The sequence below is a fragment of the Primulina huaijiensis genome, unplaced genomic scaffold, assembly GCF_012295235.1.
Source record: "Primulina huaijiensis isolate GDHJ02 unplaced genomic scaffold, ASM1229523v2 scaffold43333, whole genome shotgun sequence".
Taxonomy (NCBI): domain Eukaryota; kingdom Viridiplantae; phylum Streptophyta; class Magnoliopsida; order Lamiales; family Gesneriaceae; genus Primulina; species Primulina huaijiensis.
This window is the reverse complement of record NW_027360482.1, coordinates 166117-194046: the sequence shown is the minus strand read 5'-3', so window position 1 is coordinate 194046 and position 27930 is coordinate 166117. Positions and strand designations below refer to the sequence as shown.

Here is a 27930-nt window from a genome sequence, read left to right as displayed (position 1 = left end):
AGTGAAGGACCACATCCCATTGAGAAATGTTTCGAGTGCTTGTATTTGGATTTCTGGTATTCGTTCGATTAAAGGGTATTCGTAGAATCCACAATATCCCATAGACTTGCAGAAATCGTGATATTTGGACAGTTTTTCAGCTTGAAATGATGCTTTCTTGTAGATTCCAAAGGCTGCTAAGCTACTCCGATATGGTAACTGGATCAGATTATCTAAGATAATAGAAATCTGACTTTTGAAAGTGGCGTAACACATAAAACTATCGCGGATTATGTGCTTCATGGCGGACTGGATGAGGAAGCTCCTCGAAGGTGCACCCGCGGGGTGACACTCGATGCAACGGTCCATCAGACTTTGGAGTTGAGGCAAGGTTTCTATCATATTTCCCACGTCTTTGATTTTGTACGTCAGGGTTTCTTCATTTTGAGCACTTTGTTCCAACATTTCAGGAGAAACGCAAGTGATGGCTTCATCGAGCAGCCTTGCGTATGATCTTACAAAAGCAGTGTAGTATTTAGAAGCTGAGGATGAGCTGTCTTGGAAGTTACACGGGTAGAGCGACAATAGCCGTTGTGTTCGAGCCCACAACAGTTCAGCCCTGAGGCGGCTGTCGTCTGGCAATGACCGAAGGAGTCGGTGGAGGAGGACCAAACACTTGAGGGCGACTAGCCACGATTGTGTCTTGGCGAACCGCCGAGAAAAGCTGAGGGAGAACGCACGGTTCGACGACGGCGAGACAGAAAAAGTCTTCAAGAATTGGTGGACATACCTATCCGGTATGGGGAAGTCGTCGTGGGATGTTGCTTTGACAATGGTGAGATCGATGTCACAAAAGCCCCCGATGGTTGCAATCTTGGCATAGCTAACGCATGAGTGCTCTCTTAGAGAGGTGAAGACTTGACGAATTCTCCTATTCATCGTGTCTATATATTTTTATGTGTAAGATCTTCGGAGGGCTTAATTTAGACCGAGATAAATTGCGGAAATTTAAGGTCTTGAAACCTAAGAATTAACGTCAATGAGTAGATCTTTATATTATTTTGTGATAAGTCCACAGATTATGACAATTGGTATCTTTGGACAGAGCGGGGATTACAAGAAGAATGGCATACAAGATTTGAGGTAGTAGACGAATGCCGTATTACTAATTATGGATTTCGTTCATTTTGATTTGTAATTTTCATTTTTTAATAATATAATCCAATTTTTTAATTGTAAAAATTAAATTGAACCGATATGGTTAATTTTTATCAAAGAACTGAATATATATTCACGATATTCTTGAATAATATAAGTTTAGATAATCAGTTCAATTTACGTCATGAGTTATTTTCTTCTTCACGTCAAACTTTAAAACTGTCACAAACAAAAACATAAAATGCACTCAAATGATTCGGTTTTGGTTCCACCATTTTTCGATTGGAATTGAAAGCATATATAGGTTCTTAAATAGGAACGACAAGCCTAGTTTCCCATTTCAGTGGAATATTAACAGGAAATTTTTTGGAGTAATTATTATTTTTAGGGGAAATAGTCATTTCGATCTTGTAAATTCCACCTTTTTTTGGATTTAGTCCTATATAAAGTAAGATTATGGTCATGTAACTTAAATTTTTGTGTTATTTTAGTCCAATTTGCACCAAAGTAAGTTAATTTGACCGTGAATTGCTGACTAGCCGACGGAATTAGCATTATTTTATCAGTGGTGGCTGACACATAAGATTGCCAACTGGATAAAGCGAAAACATGATATGGTTCTTGACTTTAATTTTAAAATATTTTTCGAGTCAAGACAATGGCTTTTAGGGTGGCAAGCTGTGTACAATTCATGGAACTTGTGGTGAAAGCTCTATATGTATGTATGATGCATCAAATCTCTCAACTTCTTGTGTTTGCCCCTCTGGATTCAAGAAAGTAGCGCGTGACTCGTGCGAACGAAAAATTCCGATTAAGGAAACTGGGAGGAGCAAGTTTCTGAGATTGGATTTTGTAAATTTCACAGGAGGGTTGAATCAGAGTGACACAAGGACCACAAATTTTTCTACATGTGAAGCCATGTGTCTAGCTATTCTCAATTGTCTTGGATTCATGTTTAAGTATGATGGAACTAATTATTGTGTTTTACAACTAGATAAGATGATTGTTGGATACTGGTCACCAGGGACAGAGACCTCCATGTTCTTGAGGGTCGATGAATCTGAAACCGATGTATCCAACTCTACGGTCGTGACCAATTTGATGGAGGGTATTTGTCCGGAGAGAATAAGCCTTCCTTTACCCCCGACTGCGTCCAAGACTAACACCGGGAATATATTGATTATATGCACTCTATTTGCAGCTGAGCTTATTAGTGGGGTGTTTTTCTTCTGTACATTTTTGCAAAAGTACATTAAGTATAGAGATATGGCCAGGACATTAGCCTTGAAGTTATGCCTTCTGGTGGACCGAGGAGGTTTAGCTACGCTGAACTTAAAGACGCCACAAATAACTTTTCAACAGAGACTGGGAAGGGTGGCCTTGGTGTTGTTTACATGGGAAAGTTGAGTAATGGTCGGGTCGTAGCTGTCAAGCGTTTGCATGATAGTAGTGGTGGTGATGCTGATTCTTTGGCTGAGGTTACGATTATTTCTCGAATGCACCACCTTAACTGGGTTAGATTGTATGTGGGGTTTTTGTGTATGTGCCAAATGGGCCGTTGAGTGACTTCTTGTTCCAAGAGGTTGAGGTTGAATCTTCTGAGATGGATCAAGAAACAATGCCTATTGTTGGCTCAAAAAAGAAACCGATCCTTGATTCGAATATTTGTTACAGGATTGCTCTAGGGGTGGCTAGAGCAATAGCATACTTGCATGAAGAATGCTTAGAGTGGGTTCTACACTGTGATATCAAGCACGAAAACATACTTCTAGGGGATGATTCTGCCCCCAGGTTTCGGATTTTGGGATAGCCAAGATGAAGAAGAAAGAGGACAAGGTGAGTGTATCAAGACTGCGTGGAACCCTGGGGTACATAGCACCAGAATGGATTGGGGATCGTTTTTAAAGAAATTTCTTGTTCGTCATTTCAAGCCAGTCACTAAAATTTCCTCCTTAGTTAGATCTTCGTGACCCAGAGGAGAAGCTTGGCTTATTGAACTCTTAACTCATTTGCCCTTATCTCTTTGATTCATCTTCCGTTCATGCCAACGTATGGTCCATCTGACATCGAAATCTTAGATTTGTCCAAGCTGTTTGAGATAAAGTCTTAGATTCAAGACCTAATTGTAACAAATCTCAATTAAAAAAAACATTAACTATAAATAAATGAATGCACAAGTTATCAAGACATTAATAAAGTACCTTAACAAACTAAAACATGCCTATGTGTAAAAACCGGAGGATGAACGAATTTGTAGGCCAACTCAATATTAATAATTCCAGCCAAGTGTACCACCTATGTATCAATCTTGCGCTTGGCTTGGTCATTACAACTAATTAACTACCAAACGTCGAATTTTAGCCTTGCATTGCACATTTACTTTTATATTCCTGTATTTTTTTTTTTTTTTGCTTTGGACCATTTCATTGTGAAATCATGGATCATAAAAAATCTCTAACAATCTCACCTCCACGACCGCCGCCACCTCCACCACCGGATATGGGAGTACCAATCCAATCTTCTAACCATCAATTTGTCAGTAACATCCAACCACAGCGCCCCCAATCAGCAATGCTAAAAGTTCGTGGTGGCATCGCGCCAGGACCGTGGTCTACTGGTCTCTGCGATTGCTTCTCCGATATCAACAATTGTAGGTCAATATTTTTCGTTTATAATACACGTTAATGTATGTATTTATAAATTTAACTTGTACCCAATGATTATTTGATTTTTTTTTTAAATTTTAATTTTAATTCTATTTACTAATTATATAGTATTTTTTTTGTAGGTTGCATTACTTTTTGGTGTCCATGCATAACATTTGGCCAAGTTGCTGATATCTTAGACCGAGGATCTTCTTGTAAGTGTATACATTTAAATTTTTTGAGTAACCCTTCAATAATTTTACTAATGTGTTTCAAATTCTACACCCGATCGATCGGGATTTGGATCCTCTGTTGTGACTGAAAACACAGCACCAGTGCTTTGTACTTTTTACACGAGATGATCAGCTGATCATCTCGTTTCTTCAGACAATTTTTCAGTTTCTTCAGACAATTTTTCAATTTTATCTGAAATTGTGTGAGGTCCATCAGATGATCAACTGTATAAAAATAGACATCATCAGGTGCTGTGTATTCAGCCACAGCACATGATCCAAATCCGATCGATCGATGTAGAACTCAAAAATATCGCTCAACTTTCGGGCCAACTTAGAGTTCGAGTTCTCTACCAAAATATGTATCTAAGTACATTCTATCTACATATTTGTAGAGGGGAAATATAAAAGAAAATTTTATGAAAAATTTGGTGCAGCATGCGGAATGAATGGAGCACTATATGCTCTAATTGGGTTGGCCACGGGATGTTCCTGCATATACTCGTGCTTCTACCGATCGAAGATGCGAGCCCAGTACATGCTGCCGGAGACTCCTTGCGGTGATTGTCTTGTCCATTTTTGCTGCGAGTCGTGTGCGTTGTGTCAAGAATATCGCGAGCTCAAAAGCCGTGGATTCGACATGCATCTAGGTATGTACGTATGTCAATTTTTTCTTGGGAAAAAGTCGACATATAATACAATTATCTACAGTTTTAGCGACGTTTGTATGTTTTTATTAATAAAGATGTTGAAAATGGTGTAGGATGGCAAGGAAATGTTGAAAAATACAACCAAGGAATGCGAACGGCGGCTCCATACGTTGAAGGAGGAATGGGACGTCAATGAGCTGTATTATATATGTATACATGCATGTGAAATCAATTTTTCTTTAAAACATTCGAAAGGATTGCTTTTATAAGATTAAATGGTATGTGTATTAATCGAGATTCTAACATTTGTTTATTTATTATTTTAATTTAAATTATTTATATTGCATTTGTTTCATCTGTTTATTTTAATTTCAATTTAGTTTATTAACTTATTCAACTTTTTGTTAAAGTTAATTAAAAAATTGTTCTTGAGATAGATTTGTAATATATCGATTTCTGTCGGACGATATATGTACTTGTTATTAAAATTTTATATATACATTTGCAATAATATTGTGTTTAAAGATATTTAATTGTTATAAATTATTGTGCTGAAAAATCTCGATCAATTAGATTAGACAAAAAATCGTTATTTTCGTAATGAGAAAAAATTTGTATTAACTATGAACTTAAGATAAAAAGACAAATAACAAACAAAATGATATAACAAAAAAACAAATTATTTAAAATAAATACGTGAAAATACACAAACTTCATATATGTGATTAATATGAATTTATAAAAAATAAAATTTTCATTTTTATGTATTATATTAATTAATTTTGTCTCAAATAAAATCGCTTCCACGTGCAACACATGTACATTTTTCTAGTGTGTGTATATATGTCAAATCAAATTTTTTTTAAAATAAAAACTCATGTTAAAAAAAATTGAAATGAAAATTGAAAAACTAAAAACTTTATGATTATTAATTATTTTTTAAAATTTAATTTATATGAAAAATAATTATAATTATGTTTAGAGTTTTTTATAAGAGGAAATCGGAGATAAATCCTCATTCTAAAACAAATTTTAATGTTTTGTTTGCACTCCCTGGCAATAGAATTTTATATAATTATAATTTTAAAAACGATATATTAATTTTAACAAAAAGAAAATAAAATCGTTGGTCTAGCAATTGAAATGGAAAAGGAACTTAACACAAAGTGAAAAATAAAATATTAGTCTCTAGAAATTTAAAAGGTTACGTGCATGACTGATCCTTCCATATCATGAATTCCAAAATAATTTCTACGTATGAAATATTATTATTTATACTATAAGGAACTCAAAATAATATGGAATAGAAATTTGTTCACAACTAAGTTTGAAATTTTACTTTTCGAATTTCGGATTACTAAATTAAATTCAAAACCTATGTTCTTCTAGTAATTGAAATTCAAGTAAATGTTGTGTTTTGGTGGTGGAAAAAAGAGGTGTTTAATTTATTGTTTGAATTTTTAATATCCAAAACAAATTAATTACTCAAACTCAACTTTTTATACATTTGACTGATTTATTCAAGATGCGTGTAGGATGCATCTATCAATCTCGACTAATTCTATTTCACACGTAATTAAATAAATTAATGGACTGCAATTTATAGTATATATTATATTAACCGCGTTGATTAATATAAATGAAATCTATATAAACAAAATCTTGTGCCTCTCAACAAATTTCATTATCATGAATCTAGGTTATAATTAATTCTTTCGTTTTTTTTTTACAATTCAATCGATATATATTTTTCAAAATGAATTATTACGATGCAAAAGCTCAACCACCACCGTCAGCACCACCAAGTTACGACCAACGACCACCGGTGATGGGAATACCAGTCCAATCTCCAAGTAGCTATCCATTTCTAGATAACATCCAACCGATAGGGAGTTCACCGTCGCCGCTAAACGCCCACGGCAGCGGTATTCCTGGGAAATGGTCCACCGGTCTATGTGACTGCTGCTCCGATGTTCGTAGTTGTAAGTTATCATTTAATTTTGATATATGTAACAAATTAGTAGAAGGATTCGTGTATATAATATAATATAATATAACTTGTATTTATAATACTGTCTTATGTTAAATTCAAAAAAATAAAGCACGTGCATTATTTAATAGTAATTATGGATATATTTTTGTTTCAGGTTGCATGACATGTTGGTGTCCATGTATAACATTTGGACAGGTTGCTGAGATTGTGAACAAAGGATCCCCTAGTAAGTAAAGAAACTAAATTATTTAAGGACAAATTTTTTTAGTATTTCTAAATAAATTAGAATTATTAAGCGAACATGATATAAATTTTATAGTGGGATTTAAATATCAAGTTGTAATATATATAAATCTCTTCCCCCAAGTTTAGGCTGTGGAATTAGTGGAGGGCTATATGGTCTCATTGGCTTTGCGACGGGATGTTGCTGCATATACTCGTGCTTCTATCGGTCCAAGTTGAGAAAGCAGTATTTGCTGCCGGAGAGCCCGTGCAACGATTTCCTCGTCCACTGCTGCTGTGAGTCGTGCGCGCTGTGTCAAGAATATCGTGAGCTTCAACATCGTGGATTCGACATGTCTCTAGGTAACTTATTTCAAATTTTTTGTGTATACATATATGTTTATTCATAACAACTGACAAAAATTTAGTCGAGAATGACGAAAATTAGTCGATTTAAATTTCAACCATTTTGGATAATTTGAATGAAATTTATACAAATTAATTAAAAAATTTGTTTAAGAACGTACTGGATCCGTGTCTTATTATTAATTTACTTATCGATATTGGTTACAGGATGGCATGGAAATGTTGAGAAACAGAGCCAAGGAATGGCAATGACGGCCCCCTCTGTTGGAGGAATGGGTAGATAATTAAGTTGGAAACAATTATTTCTTTTTATTACATTATATTGTAAAAATAAATAAATTTATAAATACCATCTTTCCATTTAAAGATATTTTTTTATAAAAAAGAAATTAATTATCTTTTCTATTATAATTTCTTGTCCGTCCTACATTATTCATTTTTTTTTAAAAAAAAAATCTCCATCAAACATGAATTGAGAAGTAAAGAATTTCCGATCGCCAATAGACAAACTTTCAAAAGAGAGACAAATTTGAGAGGGAAAAAGCAGCTTTAGGCATTGATTTATTATGATTATTATTTTGCCCGTGATTGTCGTTGCTTTTGTCTCCCCCGACACCTCTCTCCTTGTGCTTCTTGATTTTCTTTTCGCGTAATGTAAATATAAAATTTCATTTTTTAAAAAAATATACACATATGTGATATTAAATATTTTGATTAATTTGAGATTCACATACGATTTTATCAATTAAAAAAACATCGTTTTTAGTATTTTTTTCAATTTTGACAAGTCAATAGGTTATGCAAGGGAGAATTGGTACTTCTATAATGTTATTCAGATGATATCCGAGTTGATAAAGAACATGAATATTTAACTAATGTTTAGGAGTTTGATTTTTGTTACCAACGTTTATTGGATGAGCATGTCACACATAATTTACCAGTGCGATCACACTAAAAGACAACGATCATGAATTTCATCATGGTAAAAAAAAACTGATATCATCAATGAACATTATTTCCCGCAATTCAATCATAGTTTTCCGCTCCAAACGCCATACCCAATAACCTTGGCTACACAATACATTAAAAATTATCCAACAGCTATAAATATACTCACCCAATCAATAACATATATGGCTGACGCACGAATAATCAAAGAGCTAAATTTCACCTTATTCTTAAATCGAAGGTTAACGCTCCTAATCGAGCTAAAAATCGTATATATTATTAATACTTGTAGCTAAAACCCAATGACACATTGATTATTAATGGAAGTTTCAACTTTAAATTTGAAAACTCCCAAGATTTTAAGCCTTAAATAAATTTAAAACTAAATATTGCTAGCTAGAGTTTCTTGAGCTTAGAAAAGGAATATAAAAACAAATCTTAAAAGTGCCTCGAGAGCCATAATATTAGTCTTCCAACCTATGCCTGGCTCCCACCCAACCGCAAGCTATTTTTTTTTTTAGTGACGTTGATATCTGTTGTTTTTTGGTGAGTAAAACATCTTCGTGCTAATGTGATAGTCAACAAACTAAAAATTAAGTTGGTCAAATAAATTATATTAATAAACTAGGTTTGAATTCGTTCAAAAAAAATATTGATAATAATCTAATCACAGAGAAATAGGTAAATCACATTGATAAATTTTGTGCAAACTAGTTCAAAAAAATTATCGATAAGAGGAATTGAAGTGTTGATCATTTGTCTAAGACAAAAACTTGTGTGAAACGGTCTCACGGATCGTATTTTGTGAGACAGATATCTTATTTGGGTCATCCATGAAAAAATATTACTTTTTATTTTGAATATCGGTAGAATTGATCTGTCTCACACATAAAGATTTGTGAGACCGTCTTACAAGATATATATGTAATCACTCACATGTTCTGCCCATTGGGAGCACAAGCAGACACTTTTATTTTGCCATACATCACAAGGTACATGTATAAAACTACAATAAATGAAGAAAGCACAGTGAGCAGATGGAGGGAGCAGAGGAGGAATTAGAAAGAAGAAGCAGATTCTTGAACAGTTTGATTCAGAAGAAAAAAGGCATTGATCAGAAACAGCAAAATGCGTGCATGAATATACGCCTGAGGGCTTCGGACATGCCCATATCTTTGCAAAATCACGCCTTTAAAACAGCAAGAAATAATCTTGAATCCATGCCTTCAGGAAAGCCTGATAGTAAACGCCTCGCCCTTGCGCTCAAGAAGGTGATGATACACTTCTCTTTTCCTTTCTGATGCGTTAAAAATGGATGCCATCAATTTTTGAAGATTATTTTCCTTTTTGGTGCAAAGGGAGTTTGATAAAATTCCCCTATTGGCTTTCTTAATTAAGGCCTGGTCCAAAGGAGCTGAGTGTTGTGTATTGTTTACTGTTTTACATCGTACAGGAAGCGTTTCTTGAATTAATGGAATTTGTTATTGGTATCTGTTTGTTCGTTTTCCGTTGGTTTCTTGATCCATATAGTTATGGAATCAATTTTCTTGAACACAAAAAATTGATGAAAATATAGTTCAATTAACACACAGATGAACTATATTTCTCACCGTTTTATTCAGCCTCCGTCCTTCTTTGGCACGTGAAATTCCTGTAATCAGACTAATATCTAATCGATTGAAGAAGTAATAATATGAAAACATTAATCTTGAAGTGTTATCCTTTTAAGTCTGTGATGGCACCCCAGAAATAAACTTCAATCTTCGAGTGCTCGGGGTTCAATTGTAAATTTCAACTAACCTGATCTCTATCTTGAATTTTTTGAACATCAATCGAGCTGTCTTATACTTAATTCATGCGACAAGCTAGCTTACATAATGAGCTTGTGCTGGTTTGCAGGATTTTGACTCTACATATGGTCCAGCTTGGCATTGCATCGTCGGAACGAGCTTTGGTTCATATGTGACACATTCCTTGGGAGGTTTTTTGTATTTCTCAATAGATAAATTCTATGTTCTTCTCTTCAAGACTGCTGTGGAGCCTTTGGATATCGATGCACGAAGATGAATTGTTAATTCCCGACTTGTTTTTTTACGATTCTTGAAAATTGAGAATCATACAGATTGATACATGATGTCTTCCATGGAAGAAACGAATTTGCACCATGATTTTTTGTTTAGTAATTGGCATATTAATCTTGTATTTTATTGTTTCTGGTGAACATTCGTTCGAGATTTTGCTAATGGAGATGCTTGTGTTGAATATTAGCATCAAGCTCCTCCTGTAGGGGCATTTTTCTCATTTGCTCTAAACAAATTGAAGGGTACGTATGTAACTTCGACCAAGAAAATGAAGGGTCTGATTTTCTTGTTACTTAATATGCCGCCATACTCCCAGCCACAATCGCTACATTCCATATAAATCTATGAAACTTCCACAATAATATCTTGCGTTCAACTTCCCTTGTCATCCTCGTTCTGTTCCTAATACTTGCTTAAATTCCTTTTGTGGAATCAAATCTTTGAATTCAACCCCTAAAAAATTTCCATTCAAGCAAACCAAGAACCAAGAAATCATACGAATGGAAGAGAACAATGGACAGAGCAATTGTTTAGAACAAAGATCATCCCCCCATGAAGCAATCTTCTTTGTTTTAACTTATCTTCCTCTGTTTGAACTTTTGTCCATGTCCCAAGTCTGCAGATCACTTGGAGATGCCATAAACAACGACATATTACCATGGATGCAACTCGTTGTGGACCGGCCTTTGAATTTTGGTATTTCAGATGACATTCTTATGAGAATAGCGTTGAAAGCGAAAGGACGGTTGCAAGTTCTGGCTCTATTGAACTGCGTGAAGATTACAGATGATGGGTTGTTGAGGGTTGTGGCACAAAATTCTTGTATCAGCAAGGTTTAGCCTTTGGTCCGGAGTTATTTTATATGTTGTCTCCATTATTGATTTCATAAGACTTGTTTTTCTCATTATTTAGCTTTAATCTCATGTCAACACATCACCGAATGCATGAAACATGAAGTGATTTTACCCAAACATAGATTTTTCAACTATTTTTTGTGTGCTATTAATTTATTTTGAAGGGATTGAATACTTAACCTTCCCCTACTATATTTTATACCATATGCTCCTTGTACATATATTTTTGCATCACTCCGAAGTTTATTTTTGCAGCTTTATGTACCATCCTGCACAAACTTATCAACAGAAGGAATCATCACAGCAGTAAGATTCCTCACACAAACAAATCCCATTCTAAACTGTCTCAGAATCAACGGCATCTATGGCATCAACAAACAAGAACTCAAAACTCTTCAAGAGCTAATCAACCCAAACCTTAAATCGAGACCAAACCAATCCAAGATCTTTTATCACAAGAAACTCCCCACCCTTTTGCACGAAGAGACTTATCACTCAATCGATGTGGATGTATGTCCAATATGCGATGAAGTAAGAATGGTTTTCGACTGCCCTCGACTCGTCTGTGAGAAGAAATGTAGGGGATGCGATCTTTGCATTCCGAGATGCAAAGAATGCGGAATTTGCTTCAACGGTATTGATGAACTCGAAGAAGCAGCTTGTGTGGATTCTTTGTGCTTGAATTGTTGGCTCGAGCTTCCAAAATGCAGTTTTTGTAATAAGCCATATTGTAATGAACATGCTGGCTCACAGCTGACGCTTGTGGGTTCCGAAGGATTTGTATGTGGTTCTTGCCATTCCAATTTTATCTTGTAAGGATTTGAATGTGATTCTTGCCATCCGAATTTTATCTTGTAAAACTGCTGAATAAACTCTTTTATGTGTTTGTTTTTTTCCATTGTTTTATTACAACGGTATAATAAGTAGTAGAACCTGATTATAACTTGCATGATAAGAACTCGAATTTGGCTCAGCATAGAACATGCGAGTCTATTCTGCGATCAAGTAGCAAAGGATCGGCTACTATATTTTATTTCGACAAGAACTACAAGTGTTCAAATATCAATGCAACGTACTAACATCATCGTTGACTTGGGAAAGATCCTAGATACAATGCCATTATCGAATCTTAATTTTAAATCTTATCGTTTTCGACAGAGCAAAAGGAGACACTACGATCCAAAAATTTATGCAAATGCATCATCCTTAAATTTAGAGAAAGTTCAACGAGAACGTACATCACACTTGAACCAAGAGATAGTTGCATCAATCAATTTAAATGATCAACTTGAATTATTTGCACAAATTAAGGAATCAGTTGACTTTTACTTGTCATCCAACCATTTCCCACTCGATGTTGCCCACCCTTAAATTCGCAGAGTGAACAAAAATGGGTGGTGTGCTCGAATTGTCAAATGAAGACAAAACCAACTGTCTCTAGGCATTACAGTTTAACTACAAAAATACCATGACAGAATTCTAAATACCACTACAAATATACGGCACACCAGAGTACAAACCAAACGGTTATAACACGAACATAAATATTTTCTTGACGGAAATGTCGTGAATTGCAACCCGATGTCGTGGAATTGGTAGGAACAAGAGTGGTGCCATTTACAAAGGTTTCATTTCTTCCGCCACTGCAAGAAAAAGATTGACATGTTGAGAAAAAATTCAGTAGAAGCATATTACATTTGGCATTTCTTTGGAGGAAGAATCATTTTATACCTTCCCGGATAAATGCAAGAGCCATGGCCTGCACCAGAAAACATATACAAAAAATCAGTGTCAATAGTAACTAACTAATTTATTCGTGTTTTTATCAATATAATCTGTCGAAGTTTAACATGAGAAAAAGTTTTGGTGGCATACTTGGATCAGTGGTAGAGATGATGGCTACTCCATTGAAGTTACATGTTCCATCAGTCATAGCCATTCTGTGATAATACGCATTGAAAGCATATGATGCATGCCCCACAACTGTATCTGGTTCATAGCATGGTTGCCCTTGCACAAGAATAGAGCAATCAACTTTTCCAGGACCACAAGCCCAATCTAACGCTGCCTGTATCATCTTCGGATCAGCACCTTCCTTTGCAACACAAAATGTCTGATTCGTAGTATCATTTGCCAAAACTGTTCCCGAACCGGTCAAGTGGAGAATATAAACAGGAACACCATTTCCATTAAAGAGCCCCCAGTTTTTTTCCGAAATTGGCCCAGCTCGAAGATCTTCATTGTAAAGTTCATAAATGTACGAGCTAACTGCAATCCCAGGATGCTTTGGGGTACCCGTCGAGTTAAGAACATGTCTGATGAGGTTACTGTTGTAAGTATTGGCATTTTCAAGAGTGGCATCTGGCTCAGAAGAGTCGCCTTTGGAAGGCCAACCAGTTTCAGTCACTACAATTGGGATGTTCGTAAAGTTTTGATAAGACATTGCAAAATATGCCGCATCAACAACTGCATCAAAGACATTGGTGTAATGTAAAAGTGTGTTAGGATCTACGGCTTCCTTGGTAGGAGAAAGAGGACGAAACAGAGCATAATCCAATGGAATCACACCATTGGATTGCATGTAATCATAATATGGATAAACATTAAGCATAAGATACGATCCTGAGGACTGTAGAAACTTCAGCAATGGGACCATTACAGGGTCCCAGCTACGGTTAAAGAAAGCTTGGGAGGGAGGAAATGAGTCGAGGATTATAGAAGAAGAATGTGGAGTAGAAACTTTGATTTGGGAATCAAGATTAGAGGCTACAAGTGCAGAGTAGATAAATTTAATGGCAGAGACTAGGATTGGAGCTGCATTTGGTAGAGTGGAAAGGACTTCAGATCCAACAGCTATTCCAGTGATATTGGTGGCAGGGACATGTGCAAGAACATTGCGAGAAACCCAATTTGCTGCACTGGCGTTAGATTGCCCAATGCCTAAAAGCTCGTCATTTGGCACGGATATGGTGACCCGAATTCCAGTGTTCGCAAGTGCCAGTAGCATGGCTCGGTCAGCATCATAAAGCCTGATGTGGCGGATTTGCTGAACCTTCAAAAGGGCCACCACTTGAGTTGGATTTGGCATGTCAGATAGCGCTGTGCCGATATTCACGCCAATGAAAGCCCCTGAAGATAAGAAATAAAGACATAACGAACTTGGCTAGAGACAAAGACAATGGACTAAAATAATTAACTGAGGGAAGTGCTGGCGGAAAAAGGAAAAGCTAGCAGTCTCCCCATCCATAGCACAATTTTCCTGTAGTCGAGAGTATATTTTTCTAAGAAAACATAAGTGGCAAATGTGATTTGACCACCATGTTTGAAAAAATCTTTATTTTTTAAGTTCCACCCCTTTAGTCGGGATATTGATTCCGTCACTGGAGGCAAGCGTGGAACCAGTTTATCTCAAATCTAGAGTTGAGCTTGAAAGTATAAGATTTGAGATGTTTCAAATGATCAGCCAATTTGAGTTGGAAAAAGTACCACAGCGTAAAATACTAAAAAAATTGCCTTAAGATGCAATATCATTAAGCAGATCATTCAAAATTCTTTTCAAAACAGATGTACAAGCTATCAGTCCAATGAATAAGACCATACATTCTTAATTGTACATTAATAATATATGAAGGGAAATAGAAAATTCAAGAAAAAATAATTTTGTCAAGTGAAAAACTTTGCGAGTGTGATAAGAATTTATTCACTAACTAAAAAATAATGATTAAAAAGACAAGATTGCAGCATCTAAGGGCCGAGCCCGATGCTTAATTACACAAGTTTGGAAAATGGAATTATGGAAATGCAATTTTAATGACAGAACCAGTGCGCCAGAGCAGAATAACAGAGGAATAAACAAAATCCGGAAACCTATTATCCACCTCGTAATATCAACAATTATCACAGCCAACATTTTCCAAGAAAACTCCTAGTCAATTCGTTCTAAAGCATAAGATTAGAATGGTTAAAAGGACTGAAGGCTGAAACTAGAAATCTCTTCCAAACTGCATTTCTTCAGAGAAACATACTTAGCACACAATGACACCATCTTCTTCATATATTGCACAGACACAGTGTCCAAGATATATCCTCCAATTAAAGCAATGTGTTTTTATATCTGTGATCAACTTTAAGACATAAACTAGCTGGTGATTTATCCATGGTGTAAAATACTCGATTCAATTGATTTCTTTAACTGATTTCATTAAATAAACAACTTGTATCCTTGAGATTTTTCACGAAACTGGTCATGTCATTATCGACCAAACTTCAAACTTACTTAATGTTCTCACTCCAATTGCGGGCAGTGATATACTTTTGCACAAGAAAGTTCATAACCCCTAGAAAGTTCACCACACTAGGATCAAGGATGCCGTCCTTTTCAGAAGGAAAAATGTAAAAAATTAACAGACTTTTGTTATGAAATTTCAACAAATATCATGGGCAACATCCCAGATTGCCTCACTATTTTGATACTTCAATTATTGCCGCAGCATGTGTACAAAAAAAACATACATGAAAGCACCTGCACTGCTGTACAGGAAAGAAATATCAAACATATGGACGTATCCCATGTGCGTAAAAATGAAACACAAATGCAGATTCATCTATTAAAATATGGAACTGCACTGTCAGCGATTTGTCACTTGCTGACATATTTTAATATATAAAAATGACAAAATGACTCCGAAACTGACATGAATAGGACCAAACTGGGAGAAATAATTCTGCCCAAATTTATTTAAAGCTATAATGCACTTTATATGTCTAAACAGAAAACAATCTAAGCTGTTTAGCAATAGAAAAAAAATTCAAATCTGACCAGGACACATTGGAGGTTTTTATTCGAGAAAAATGTCCATAGCAAAAGTAAACTTTTCCAAGAAATTCCACATGTACAAATTTCTATAATTAGCAGTGCATAAATGCATAATACCCTAATACAGTCATAAATAAACTAACTGTAGCGTAACTCCCACCAAAATCATACTAAACTAAAGTTAGTTAAATGAATACAGGACAATATTTCTCAGAACAAAAATGCCAAATGACAACGAATGACTAAGGAATAAGAGTGGCATTCAAGGATAAGCGATACGCAAAGGACAAGAGAACTAAAAAATCAGCAAAACGAAACCAAATAAAGGAAAAAAAACACAGAACAGTTTACGCAAGCAAGTTAAGAAAGAAAAAGCACAAACCTTCATCAGCAGAAGAAGCAGAAACCAGAAAGAGAAGAACAAGAAGCAATAAACCCATGAACCGTTTCCCAGTATTTCTTCCTCTTGAACTCCAAAAATCGAATCTTTTACCCCTATCACAAGACCCCAAAGAGAACGGCACCAAGAAAATAGCTTTAGACAAAGAAAAAGCAAGGGGGAGTGGCATGCTTTTGACGAAGGAAATCGCAATGCCAACACCCAAGCTTGGTACACTTAATTACAGAGTGAGTGAAGTGTAACAACACACATTTATTCTGAATTTACTGTATTCGTGCCATTTAGAGTATAACATATTAACATTACACACGTACACAAAAACAAGAGGAGTTAAAATACCCCAAAAAAAAAAGAGGGAGTTGGGTGTGTCAGAAATCCGACGGTCAAGATTATTTTTTTCCTTTTCTTTATGTGTTCGATTGATGATTCGTAACATCGAAGATGACGAATGAAGGTTCGGATTTGGACTGAAAAAATTATGATTTTGACCCCGTGGGGTTCCATATATCAGCGTGCCGGGTTGGGGAGTGGGAGTAAGATTTCGCGAGACACGAGGTTGCGGGGATGTGAATAAAGATAGCTGGATTCCATTCACTTGTCATCTGTCATGCCCCGCAAACCAAACTAGCTCCACTTGCATGCACTCACCCTCATCAGATCCTAATTTATTTTACCCCTTCATTTCTTCAAAATTCAAATCATTGCCCAATCCCAGAACTCCCTCTCAACCATGAAGTTATTTTTCTTAAACAATGTTCAAGCTGGCCTTTTTTCGAATCGCTTGTTGGCCAAAAATCTGAAAGATCTAATTAATCGATATATTAATAAAAAATATCTTTATTCGCATTACAATAGACTTGTTACACCCGCATTGATCATCAAAATAATTGAAAACCGTGGAGTTAAATATATCGGAAGACAAAAAAAAAAGGTTGATCTTTGTTTCTTAAATGGAGAAATCTGTAGAGATTACAACGGGGGGACGGCTGAATCAGGCACAAGGGGCTCGATTTTTTCGAGGAGTTCATCGCAGAGACCTGTGAACACGATGGCGTCTGTCTCGATGGGTCTGAACTTGATAAGGACCGCAGGAACCAAATCTTCATCTTCAAGTGTAACGGTTTTCTCTCCTGCCGGCGAAAAATGTGGGATTACCCGCCGTTTAACCAAAACTGGGTGTAGCAGCTCGAATTCTAAGCTTGGTTCTTTCAGTGCAGAGCTCACAAACTAGTGTAAAAACCAAATGTCGGTAGAATAAGATGAAGTATATTACATGCAGACAACAAATAGTGCAACCACGTGTTGTTTGTTTATTAACCGAAATAAATTTGCGAAAGGCAATACCTTCATCTTAGAACAACCAGACTTGATAATTTGAGGTCAAAATCATACAACATGCTCCTATTTATTTTCGTCTACAAAATCAACAGGTATTATTACAACATTAATTACAAGAATACAGTGATTTCAGATATAGGCCTGTGAGTTAATCATATCAAACTAAATTATACCCGGAAAGTTCAAACATCTCATAAAGAAATTCATGTGTAGGGAATAACAGATTTGAAACCAAGAATTAACTTTTAAGATTCATGTACATAACACCATAATATCAGAGGACTAACCTCATACAGAGCGCCAGTAAGTTCTGATGGAGAAAAAATGGCTTGAAGTACCACTCCATCAGGAAATTGTATTCTAATGACAGTTCTCTTGTACCGTTTTTTTGCTGCTTTTGCCTGCTTTTCCCTGTAAGATTTAGGGATCAAAAGCTTTGAATCTTCCAATTTCTTCTTCCGCATCTCTGCTTCCCTTTTCAATTCCAAAGCCGAAAGGTTGTAAAATGAATCAGGGAGCTCAATTTCTGCGGCTACACTCTCAGGGACAGAAAAGAACACTCGGACCTAATTACATGAGAACACAGAGAACTGGTAAGAGCAGATTCCTTAAATTGCGTGACATATTATCGGAGGACAAGGGAAGAAAAATTACCGATGCAATATCATGCAGCCAGTTATAGAAGAATAAAGTCGGAAACATCCTAAATTTAGCTCTAAAATTAAAATTTAATAAGCACTTAAAGATTCATCCATTTCAATAATGAGAACTCTTTCCTCAAAAGCATGAATAAAGAAGAGACTAATGTCTTAATGTGACATTAATTGATGCTGCCATATGTTTGAACAGATAAGGTTTTTAATATAATCTGAACTATGGATATTCATAGAAATATAAAGCAACCAAAACCATGCAAATGATTTTAACATAGGAAAAGCGACTTTTGATCTTTCTAATTAGTATTCAATGAAAGAAGATTCCGAACAGATGATCAAGATCCATTTAAATTAGATAGAGTCATTGATTATTCGACTAAGTATACATGCATATATTTTTAATACAATAGCATCTAATCCACCTGGTGCCACATCAATACGTAGCATTAGAACCATTAAAAAGCGAAATATGTTAAATACAATAACAAGCAAACATATAAATTGACACAGAAGCCAACTGAAGTTGTAGCATCTTGTTCTTGGCTACAATTCATTCAACTGATGATAATTATTAACAATATAGTGCATTTAAGTTAACGTGATGTGTATGAGAGATGAGAGTTTGTTTGCCATTAGCTTATTGTAACAAGAACCCGTAAAATTCACTTGCTGTAAAATTCACTAATAGCAAGTGAATCTTATGATAGTAGAAAAGATGTTTCTTTCAGATAGCATGCATCAAAATATAAGTATTTTTTTCTCGAGTCAGCAAACAAGAGAGAAAAATTCAAAGAAAATGCAGCTCATTCCATCCCTTCAGAAGCTTCTATTCCATCCCTTCAGAAGCTTCTTCTTTCAGTTCTTACTAGGTCATCCAATAAAGTTTATCAAATAATGCTCTTAGGTATATGTATGTATCACATAGTCTGCTCTTCCTTCATAGCTTCTGAGTGAAACCATACGATCCTCCTAAATGCTAAAGAGATCATGAACGATACAACTGAAATCAAGATCTTTTCTGTTTGTTGATAAATTATCAATATCTACACGCATATACACTCCATATAACACAGAAAGGAGTGCCAACTTCTGATAAACCACAAGTTAGATTTCTTTGATATTGCAGTCTTCATCTGTCTGTATAAGTGAGAACTATCAGTAATTCCCGGGCTTGCACGGTTACGATCCTTAACAACGATCACAAAGAAAAAGACACAAAATTCTCATGATATATGCTGTACCGAAAAGCAAAGGCAGCTGACACTATATTTTACAAAATAATTTAAGCAAATGCTGTTAAAATGTGAAACACAATACGTGATGAATTGGAGTTACACCTGCCTATCGACCTTCTGCGGCTGAAGGTCTTCCTCGATCTTAGCAGGAGCAGTGGATAGTAACTCCTCATCCTTCTTAGGATCCAGCAAAGATATAGCTTTCTTGACTAAACCAAGCTGATACTCGGAAGGAACTTCCATCGTAAGCCACATCTCCTCACCTTCTTCTTTCAACTCAAACCCAATGCATTCCAACAATTCAATCCCTCCCGGAACATCCCCTATCGCCTCCTTTATCTTAGGATTTCCCAACCTTATCTTCCTAAACTTTGCATTTTGCGGATCAACCACCACATTCTTGAAAAGTCTCATCACCACCTCCATCGAACTATCCTTCGGCTTCCCAGATACATATGCACTCACACAATCCTGCAGCCGGGTTTCACCGCCCACCAATTCTTCGCCGCCATTCTCATTACTCAAATCTGAACTGCTCAAACAAGATTCAACATGAGCAGAAACCTCCTCTTCTGAGCTATACACTTTGCTACAAACAGGACATTCAAACACTTTCAAAGAATAACCATGCGGATTCCTTCTCCCAGAAGTGATCAACGAATTAAATGGATCAAACCCATTACCATCCTTCTCGTCCCTATTCTTATTCGCCAATATTTCAGGCTTCTTATTCTCTAGTTTCTGCTCAGAACTATTGCTTACCTTTCGTGGTAAAGGTTCAGAAATATTATTCGTCTTTTGAGGTAAAGCCTTGGAATTAGACAAAGATGATGATAAAACTTGATCGGGACTTGAAGAAGAGCCCAAAACTCTACCTTGGCCTTTGAATTTGCTAGAATTTGAAGATGAAAAAGGATTGTTGACTTTCTTCATCAATCCCTTCATCTTATCTTTCACATCATCCATTCTCTTCCAATTTCCGGAATTTGAAAAGCGCAAAAAAAGAAGAAGCAAAGATTCAAAGGCCGAAAACCTTGAAAACGCAGCGAAATTAAAGCTAAACAAGCGTGTGAAAGAATAGTATATAGCTAGAAGAAGACTACCGGAAATTAGACAAAAAATGGGATTTCAATTGAGGAAATAAATTTGAAGCAGGATATTTGCAACAAGTAATGCGATGAATCTAGCAAATCAATGACACGGGTTGAGAAAAACTTGAAAAGAGATGCTGGAAATTCGAAGGAAAATCCAAGGGAGAAAGGCCATGGAAGTTTACAGGAGACCAGGGTGGCCATGGAATTAGCTGTTAGCGCGTTTAACAAATGCGATTTTCTCAAATTCTCTTGACATCAGTAATTAGTAATTATTTTTAGATATAAACTAAGTCCAGTCTCTTGACATCAGTAATTAGTGATTTATCCTGTGAGCTTCAAATCATATCGTCCTAATAATAATAATAATAATAATAATAATAATAATAATAATAATAATAATAATATATAATATAAAATGTGATATAATAATTAATATAAACAAAATTTTATTTATTAAAAATAATTATTATTTTCAATTTAGGGATCAATAAAATATTATATTTTGTTATAAGGTAGAGTAATTAAATTTTTAATAAATAGAATTTAAATTTCGCTAGATTTTGTGTTCATAACTCAAAAAATAAAATGAATAATGTTCATAAATTTGATTTTAAAATATAGTCAGTAATAGAAAAGATGTGTTTTTAAAAGTCCGAAGAAATAGAAAAACATGGGAAGAAGAAAAGAATGAATTAACTATTATTTGTATATATATTATTTTAATATAAATGAAAGTGAGTATACAAGTTTGAGATATTTCTCGATCAAATGTTCATTCAAATATTTTAGTTGAATAGATAATTTTTGATATTTTATAATTGTATCTTAAACTTCAATTCTTTCATTTCTATTGACATTTTTAATATTTCTAAATTTTTATATAGTTTTTAAAAATCAAATTTGGATATTACGTTACTTTTTTTTAACCCTACAATTGTTTAAACTGAATAATACTAAACTTTTATAAAATTCTAAATTAAATATTTTTGGATTTATAAATTTCACAAAAATCATTAAAAATATAGAAGAAATACCTGATCATTAATAAATCAATGACATACATATAAACCATGCATCTGTTATTTTTACAAGACAAAAGAACATCAACACTAATATTCTACTTCTCCGCCACAAATTTCATCAATCCGCCGCACGACCTCAGCAATGGATGGTCTCTTCTCCGGATACCGCGACGTGCAAGAAATCGCCAAATACAAAAGCGGCACCATTTGTTCCTCGAGATTCTCGTACCGAAGCAACTCGGGATCGAACACTTCAATTGTCCACTTCTCTTCAACAACAGATTCCACCCAACTCGCCAGTTTGATCCCTTCCTTAGCCAACGCCTCTTCGGGTGATTTGCTCGTCAGAAGTTCGAGCAGTATGACCCCAAAACTGTACACATCCGCAGGCTGTGTGGCATTGCGTGTGCCGATTATTTCCGGGGCTCGATAACCGTTTGTGGCGGATGCCGGAGGAACGAGTTGTGTGAGGCCAAATTCAGTGATTCGAGGGTTGTAGTAGTTTGTTAGGAAGATGTTGGATGATTTAATGTTCCCATGCGTGGTTCGGGGGCTGCTGGAGTGGAGATGTTCGATCCCACGGGCTGTACCGAGGGCGATTCTTAGCCTGATTTCCCAAGAAAGTGACTGCTTGTTGGTTCCTGATGATGAAACATGTATACATGTGATCGGGTTCTTTAAGTCCATGGTAAGCATAAAACAAGCAAGGAAACGTGAAATTTTTCTAGTGTATAGTGATATATATCGATAAATTTAAACTCAACCCTTAAATTTATTTAGTGTTCGTTAGCGTTTCTGTGCTTACTCAACGGGAGAAAGATATTAGGCAGGATGAAAGTTTAAAGAAAAGGATTTATGGAGAAGAGAGGCTAACCATGAAGAAGAGCATACAAGCTTCCGTTCGACATAGGCTCGTAGATGATAAGCTTCTCTTCTCTGCCATAATAATACCCTTTTACCGGCAACAAATTCTCATGAATCAATGATCCCAGTTCTTCGATTTTCGACCTGAATTCTTTCTCTGAAACACTTACGTTTTTCAACCTCTTCACAATAACCTGAAATCCAGTGTCTAAATACGCTTTATACGTTGATCCAACGCTCCCCTTTCCAAAAATCTCAGCCGAAGACCGGAACAGTTCTTGTAAAGTGAAAGTTTTCCCATCGAAAAACACGAATCCGTCGAGCCCACCATTCTTGTTGACGATTTTGAATCTCTCATTTGAAGGGCTTCGGCCAGAAAATGTACTGTTTGATCTGTTTTCTTCTGTCATTGCTATAGACTTTGAATTCCAGGGCTTGTAGCCCGATGGCTTCATCGGGGAAGGTGGTATCCTTGGGATTGTTTTTCTACTGTTGTATTTTCTCCGTAAAATGAGTACACACATAAGAATTAGAAGAAATCCAATAGCTGATCCTGTAATAATCCCGGCTACTGCTTCACCTGACATCCTGTTTTTGGAGCAAGAAACAAGAGGTCCACCACAAAGGGAAGTTCCAAGAAATGATTGAGCAGAAAATTTATGAAAACTCCGTGGAATCAAACCGATCAAACCATTAAAAGAAACGTTGAACTGTCTGAGATTACTGAGGCTGTGCAAATCAGGAAGCGATCCATTGAACTGGTTGTTTTCTAAATTCAAAGTTCTTATCTTTACTAGGCTATTAAAACCGGATGGCAGATCCCCTGAAAACTCGTTTCTTGCTAAATCCAAACGTAAAAGATTGGTCAAAGTGAAGAAAATCTCTGGAATCTCACCCGAAAAGCTGTTGCCTTGCAAGTGAAGATCAGTTAATTGAGAACATGAAGCTATATCAGAAGGAATCGGACCCGAAAGGGCGTTGTGGCGGAGGCTGAGGACTCTGAGTTCCGTCAAATTGCCAATGGTATTCGATGGCAGGTTCCCGATTAGGCCACTGCCCGGAAGACGTAGGGAAACCACACGGTTAGTCTTGTCATCACATTTTACGCCTTCCCACGTACATGGGGTGGTGTCAGCTGTGTTCCATCGAAAGGTGCGACCACGGACGGAGGCACGTAGTCGGAGGAGGGCGATACGATCATCTGCGAGGCCAGGTCGTATGTGAGAAAAGAGAGTTAAACATAGGAAGATGAGGACATGAATTGGTTGGCGGGGAATGTCCATTTGAGGCGAATTAGTGTAAGAATATGCAGTATTTTGTGTATTTAAGGTTGTGGGAATTTTGAGACGTGAGGAGTCAATGGTCGTATCAGTGTTGCATTTCGTTAAAAGTGTATATACTATTTTTCTAGTACTTACGATAATTTATTGTTAACTTTATAACCACCGTGTAAATAATATTGAGTGGGTCTCATGTGAAACTGTGTCACGGATCTTAATATCTGAGACGGGTCAACCCTACCGATATTCACAATAAAAATTAATATTCTTAACATAAAAAGTAATACTTTTTTATGGATGACCCAAATAAGAGATCTGTCTCGTCTAACATAAGTGTTTGTCAATAATATTTAGTTGACTCGAGAAATTCTTCGGCCTACGTAAACGGATGTAGGTATTTAAACATCGAGTAAAGTTGGTGGATTCTCAAATTGCTTGTATTGTGTTGTTCCACCGGACAAGATAAATAAATTCAACTTTTGACCTCAAACTCATCGAGTCAAATTACGGACCCAATATAGAATATGATAGTTACCTAATATTATTATTATTCCATTAGGAAATATTTCTAATTTTTTGGTTTTTAAAACATTTTTGTACTTCAAAGTGCGATATCACCTTCTCGTCAAAATTTAACCCTTTAAAATTCAAAAGTTAAGCATATTTATTTTCACGAGTTTAATTGCCAAGCTAAGGTGTTTTTAACACGTGATTTAAATTTTAAAAAATGATACTAAATTTTTTGTGAATACAACAATATTTTTGAATGCATCTCTCGTCATGGAATTATGTTGTAAAGTTTTGTAGTCAAGAAGGCACTAATCTCATCCAATGAAATGTTTAGTTGTAATTATAATTTATCCATACACTATTTATTTCTTATATCAATCAAATAATTGCAATTTAAAATTTCTGTATTACGGTTAATATATTATAACTTTTATCTATATTTATTAATTAATTATTAGAAAAGTAAAATTATGTTGATTATAAATTTAATCAATCAAACTACATATAATTATTTATCCCTTACTGTATTTATTAACTAGTTATTTAAAAGGTAAGAATATACACTTCCAGAATTTTTTTTCTATAATTTCGATGAAATTTAAAAACTAAACCCTGTCCCGATGGGCGAGGAAAATTCAAAGTTGAAATTTGGAGGTAATATGAACCCGTTATGTCAAATGTGGTGCAATAGAATTGCCAATTCAAGCCAGTTTCTGTCGTCAAGAATCATATAAAGAAGGCAAGAATACCAGAACTAAAAGTCGCTACCAAATTACAAAGAAAAACAAACAAAGCGCATAATGCAACTCATGAAACGTCGCCAGTCACAAGTCACGACTTTCAGATGAAGATGACTTTGGTCGATACTTTTTCCTAGACGTTGCTTCTGTCAAAACAATTGAATTATTAATAATAATTTTTTTAAAAAAAAACAGACATTCTGGCATGGCAGCAAAGACATGGGATCGATGCCAGAACATGGACTGTATTTTTAATTTCATTAATCAATTTTTACAATATAATTTGAATTATTATAATATGAATATGGATGATTTATTTTATTTTATTTTATTTTATTTACATATAAAAAAACCATATACAGGTAACTAATATAATTGAGTGGATAGGAATTGATGTGTGAAGAAGTATGTCACAGGAGTTGGTGCAAATGTGTGCTTGTTAAAGATCTGCATGCACGCTGCAGTATATAATGTACGAGCTGCTTCAAGATTAATCCGGACAGCAAGAAAATCACCAAAGTGTCACAGCACAGCGTGTGATGGTCTGACAACAAATTGTGCTTGGGAATTGGGATGACACAAGCTAGTGTCTTAACTCTAACTACATTCGGAATATATTTTATTTAAAACCATGTTATATTGTTTGATTCGTGACATCAGATTTATGATAAATTATTATTTATGAATAACAAAATATTTATAACTCTAATAATTTGTAGAGTTTGAGATGATGTTACGTCGGATGAAACAAAAATATGTAATCAATTATTGTTTTATCGATCATACCAAACGAAAATACATAATATTTGAAAGTTGAGACTCAACAAGAATTTTTCATCATCCCGTATATTTTATGAAATATTATCATATAAGTAAGCGTATTAATTAGGTTAAGATTTTTCTAATATCGTTTTCAAACATATCTATTTCAAAATAAATAATATATGGTTACATGAGTCGTGTGAATATTTTCAATATCGCATTAACATAATTACAGTAACATTATTGGATTAGATTATTTAAAATTAATTATGAAGATAACCCTCTCAAGAAAATATGAAGGCAATTCGCCCTAAAATATATTATATATAGGATAAATTATGTTGGTCCCAAGTGCGGCAACTTGAGATAATAATATATGAAAATAAAGAATAAACTGGATACCGAAATTTACGTGGAAACTCCTAAAAATTATTAGGGTAAAAACCACGCTCGATATTTAAAAAATTCCACTATAATATTTTATGGTGTACAACTCACTCACTGTATTTCTAAAGAGAACAGATACTCTATTAATACAGGACAAAAAAATGGCTCACAAATATTATAGAACTAAGCACTCAAATACTATTAGATGAGGAAAAAACTCGAAGAAGGGATTATTTCAGAATGAAGGAGGAGAGCTCTATTTATAGAGCTCTTTGTCCGCATGAAGATGCCTTAAAAACGTGTATTCTTAGTTTCAATAAAAACTCAACGTGTTGTCCCTGCCACCAATCATTCATTCAATTCAATTTCTCGTCATGCATTTAATTCATTTTGCCGACAGATTATACATATTTGAACTGCTGCATGGATTAATTTAGTATCCTATCTTTCATTGCAAGTGATGTCAACTAAAAGGAAAAACGACTCACAATTGGTCCTTAATATTGAAAACAGCTCGAGAATTGAAAAACTGGTTTGATTCCAACTTCTTGAAAATGGTTTCGGTTTTGATTCGAGCGCTCGAGTCTACAGCACATACTGATCATCCAGTAATTGTGTCATTGCATTCCTTCTTGATTTGGATCTGCCTGATGAAACTATCTGATTTGATCTTATATATATAGATGTAAGTTTTGATAGACAAAGTGGATCTTACCTAGCTAATTTGTTTTAATCAAGCAGTCAACCAAATATGTATCTCATGATAGAATATCGGAGAACAAACAGAAATAAATTTTGAATTTGAAGAATTTAATCATATCCGAGTATACATATAATAAGAAGTCTTTTGAAAAATTATTTGGTGTGATCTGGTTACTGAATATCGCGACTCATTATTTATTTATCGCGGCTTCTATCCAATGAGGCAGGTTGGTTAGCTAACTAGGACCCTCCATTCATCACCATTTCTTGCATTCTGCTGTCAAATTCCCTTGGTATCAACAAATTTGGAAACTAGCATAATATTTACAAGCTGCATCATTTTTAACCAAAAAAAAAAAACAATCTGTTTTTTTCAAAAGGGTAGAGCCCAGCACTCACATATTTGCAAGATGGGTATCAGTACTGGGAAATTGAAGGCGCAAGTTGGGGTTAAATGTGGTGGAGATGTGTTTCATCGACTCTAGAAATACGGACCACACGAGGTTATCAAAAATATCTCCTAGCTTAGTGCAGGGCTGTGATTTGCATCAAGGAAGTTGGGCAAAAAATAAATAGCTTTATTACTTTAAAAATCAACTCTTATTTGTATCCCAAAAATAGATATGATACTGGAAAACGCTGATATGACATCAGAAAATATTAATATGACATAAAAAATATTGATATGATGTCGAAAACAAGGGGGAGACGTGGGTTTAGTTTCCTTGAGTTAATGTCACCTAGTCCTTTGGATAGTAGATTCACTAGGTTTATTAAAAAAGCTAAAAAAACACTGGTTTTACAAGAATAACCACCACAATTCTGAGCAATCTTTTTGTACTAAACACACCGTATAAATAAAAGTAATTAATCAGGAAGAAATAATATTTTTAGTCCCTTAACTTGTACATATTTCATTTTTTATCTTGTTTTTGTTCCATTCAGCGATAATTCGTCAAAAAGACTAAAAAAGAAATGGCAAGTAGACTATATAT

General features: G+C 35.1%; 8 protein-coding genes and 1 pseudogene across 9 annotated transcripts; 5 read left to right on the top strand and 4 right to left on the bottom strand.

Moving 5' to 3' along the window:
• Positions 1 to 10: 10 nt before the first annotated feature.
• On the bottom strand, positions 11 to 966 carry LOC140970061 (putative clathrin assembly protein At1g14910; the record flags this gene model as incomplete). The annotated part of the gene is made up of 1 exon (XM_073431625.1): positions 11 to 966. A coding segment is annotated over exon 1 (908 nt), but the record flags the coding sequence as incomplete, so codon positions are not given.
• Positions 967 to 1751: 785 nt separating this feature from the next.
• On the top strand, positions 1752 to 3237 carry LOC140970060 (putative receptor protein kinase ZmPK1; annotated as a pseudogene).
• A 120-nt stretch (positions 3238 to 3357) lies between these two features.
• LOC140970063 (protein PLANT CADMIUM RESISTANCE 2-like) lies at positions 3358 to 5113 on the top strand. The gene is made up of 4 exons (XM_073431627.1): positions 3358 to 3787; positions 3926 to 3997; positions 4453 to 4665; positions 4779 to 5113. The coding sequence occupies exons 1-4, from the start codon at positions 3574 to 3576 to the stop codon at positions 4859 to 4861; spliced, it is 582 nt and encodes a 193-aa protein (XP_073287728.1). The 5' UTR covers positions 3358 to 3573; the 3' UTR covers positions 4862 to 5113.
• Positions 5114 to 6330: 1217 nt separating this feature from the next.
• On the top strand, positions 6331 to 7626 carry LOC140970074 (protein PLANT CADMIUM RESISTANCE 2-like). The gene is made up of 4 exons (XM_073431638.1): positions 6331 to 6647; positions 6813 to 6884; positions 7031 to 7243; positions 7454 to 7626. Exons 1-4 carry the CDS (start codon positions 6422 to 6424, stop codon positions 7528 to 7530), a joined length of 588 nt encoding a protein of 195 aa, XP_073287739.1. The 5' UTR covers positions 6331 to 6421; the 3' UTR covers positions 7531 to 7626.
• Positions 7627 to 9139: 1513 nt separating this feature from the next.
• LOC140970078 (dynein light chain 1, cytoplasmic-like) lies at positions 9140 to 10567 on the top strand. Its single transcript, XM_073431644.1, has 2 exons — positions 9140 to 9465; positions 10094 to 10567. The coding sequence occupies exons 1-2, from the start codon at positions 9232 to 9234 to the stop codon at positions 10259 to 10261; spliced, it is 402 nt and encodes a 133-aa protein (XP_073287745.1). The 5' UTR covers positions 9140 to 9231; the 3' UTR covers positions 10262 to 10567.
• Positions 10568 to 10616: 49 nt separating this feature from the next.
• On the top strand, positions 10617 to 12021 carry LOC140970077 (F-box protein SKIP28-like). The gene is made up of 2 exons (XM_073431643.1): positions 10617 to 11108; positions 11385 to 12021. Exons 1-2 carry the CDS (start codon positions 10776 to 10778, stop codon positions 11943 to 11945), a joined length of 894 nt encoding a protein of 297 aa, XP_073287744.1. The 5' UTR covers positions 10617 to 10775; the 3' UTR covers positions 11946 to 12021.
• Positions 12022 to 12525: 504 nt separating this feature from the next.
• On the bottom strand, positions 12526 to 19914 carry LOC140970045 (glucan endo-1,3-beta-glucosidase 3-like). 2 transcript variants are annotated; one of them, XM_073431601.1, is made up of 6 exons: positions 19677 to 19914; positions 17971 to 18249; positions 16328 to 16440; positions 13005 to 14258; positions 12861 to 12888; positions 12526 to 12772 (listed from the first exon to the last, which is right to left on the bottom strand). In XM_073431601.1, the coding sequence occupies exons 2-6, from the start codon at positions 18027 to 18029 to the stop codon at positions 12619 to 12621; spliced, it is 1608 nt and encodes a 535-aa protein (XP_073287702.1). In that variant the 5' UTR covers positions 18030 to 18249; positions 19677 to 19914; the 3' UTR covers positions 12526 to 12618. The 2 variants fall into 2 exon arrangements, with proteins under 2 accessions (XP_073287702.1, XP_073287701.1); XM_073431600.1 differs by lacking the exons at positions 17971 to 18249; positions 19677 to 19914 and having other exon boundaries at positions 16328 to 17305.
• Positions 19671 to 20540, bottom strand: LOC140970059 (plant UBX domain-containing protein 2-like). The gene has a single exon (XM_073431624.1). The coding sequence runs from the start codon at positions 20538 to 20540 to the stop codon at positions 19671 to 19673; it is 870 nt and encodes a 289-aa protein (XP_073287725.1).
• A 1173-nt stretch (positions 20541 to 21713) lies between these two features.
• LOC140970062 (probable inactive receptor kinase At1g48480) lies at positions 21714 to 23892 on the bottom strand. Its single transcript, XM_073431626.1, has 2 exons — positions 22565 to 23892; positions 21714 to 22331 (listed from the first exon to the last, which is right to left on the bottom strand). Exons 1-2 carry the CDS (start codon positions 23835 to 23837, stop codon positions 21778 to 21780), a joined length of 1827 nt encoding a protein of 608 aa, XP_073287727.1. The 5' UTR covers positions 23838 to 23892; the 3' UTR covers positions 21714 to 21777.
• Positions 23893 to 27930: the final 4038 nt, after the last annotated feature.

Bases quoted from the DNA above. Each gene is read 5' to 3' on its own strand.
- LOC140970074 (XM_073431638.1), top strand. From the start codon at position 6,422: ATGAATTATTACGATGCAAAAGCTCAACCACCACCGTCAGCACCACCA. The intron at 6,885-7,030 runs GTAAGTAAAGAA...CCCCAAGTTTAG, and splicing joins TGTGAACAAAGGATCCCCTA to GCTGTGGAATTAGTGGAGGG. The intron at 7,244-7,453 runs GTAACTTATTTC...TATTGGTTACAG, and splicing joins TGGATTCGACATGTCTCTAG to GATGGCATGGAAATGTTGAG.
- LOC140970059 (XM_073431624.1), bottom strand. From the start codon at position 20,540: ATGGATGATGTGAAAGATAAGATGAAGGGATTGATGAAGAAAGTCAAC.
- LOC140970063 (XM_073431627.1), top strand. From the start codon at position 3,574: ATGGATCATAAAAAATCTCTAACAATCTCACCTCCACGACCGCCGCCA. The intron at 3,788-3,925 runs GTAGGTCAATAT...TTTTTTTTGTAG, and splicing joins CTTCTCCGATATCAACAATT to GTTGCATTACTTTTTGGTGT. The intron at 4,666-4,778 runs GTATGTACGTAT...AAAATGGTGTAG, and splicing joins TGGATTCGACATGCATCTAG to GATGGCAAGGAAATGTTGAA.
- LOC140970062 (XM_073431626.1), bottom strand. From the start codon at position 23,837: ATGGACATTCCCCGCCAACCAATTCATGTCCTCATCTTCCTATGTTTA. The intron at 22,332-22,564 runs GTTAGCCTCTCT...TTTCATCATCAG, and splicing joins CTTGTATGCTCTTCTTCATG to GAACCAACAAGCAGTCACTT.
- LOC140970077 (XM_073431643.1), top strand. From the start codon at position 10,776: ATGGAAGAGAACAATGGACAGAGCAATTGTTTAGAACAAAGATCATCC. The intron at 11,109-11,384 runs GTTTAGCCTTTG...TTATTTTTGCAG, and splicing joins AAAATTCTTGTATCAGCAAG to CTTTATGTACCATCCTGCAC.
- LOC140970045 (XM_073431600.1), bottom strand. From the start codon at position 16,514: ATGCCACTCCCCCTTGCTTTTTCTTTGTCTAAAGCTATTTTCTTGGTG. The intron at 14,259-16,327 runs GTTTGTGCTTTT...TCTTATCTTCAG, and splicing joins TGCTTCTTCTGCTGATGAAG to GGGCTTTCATTGGCGTGAAT. The intron at 12,773-12,860 runs GTATAAAATGAT...TTTTTCTTGCAG, and splicing joins TCTTGCATTTATCCGGGAAG to TGGCGGAAGAAATGAAACCT.
- LOC140970078 (XM_073431644.1), top strand. From the start codon at position 9,232: ATGGAGGGAGCAGAGGAGGAATTAGAAAGAAGAAGCAGATTCTTGAAC. The intron at 9,466-10,093 runs GTGATGATACAC...GCTGGTTTGCAG, and splicing joins TCGCCCTTGCGCTCAAGAAG to GATTTTGACTCTACATATGG.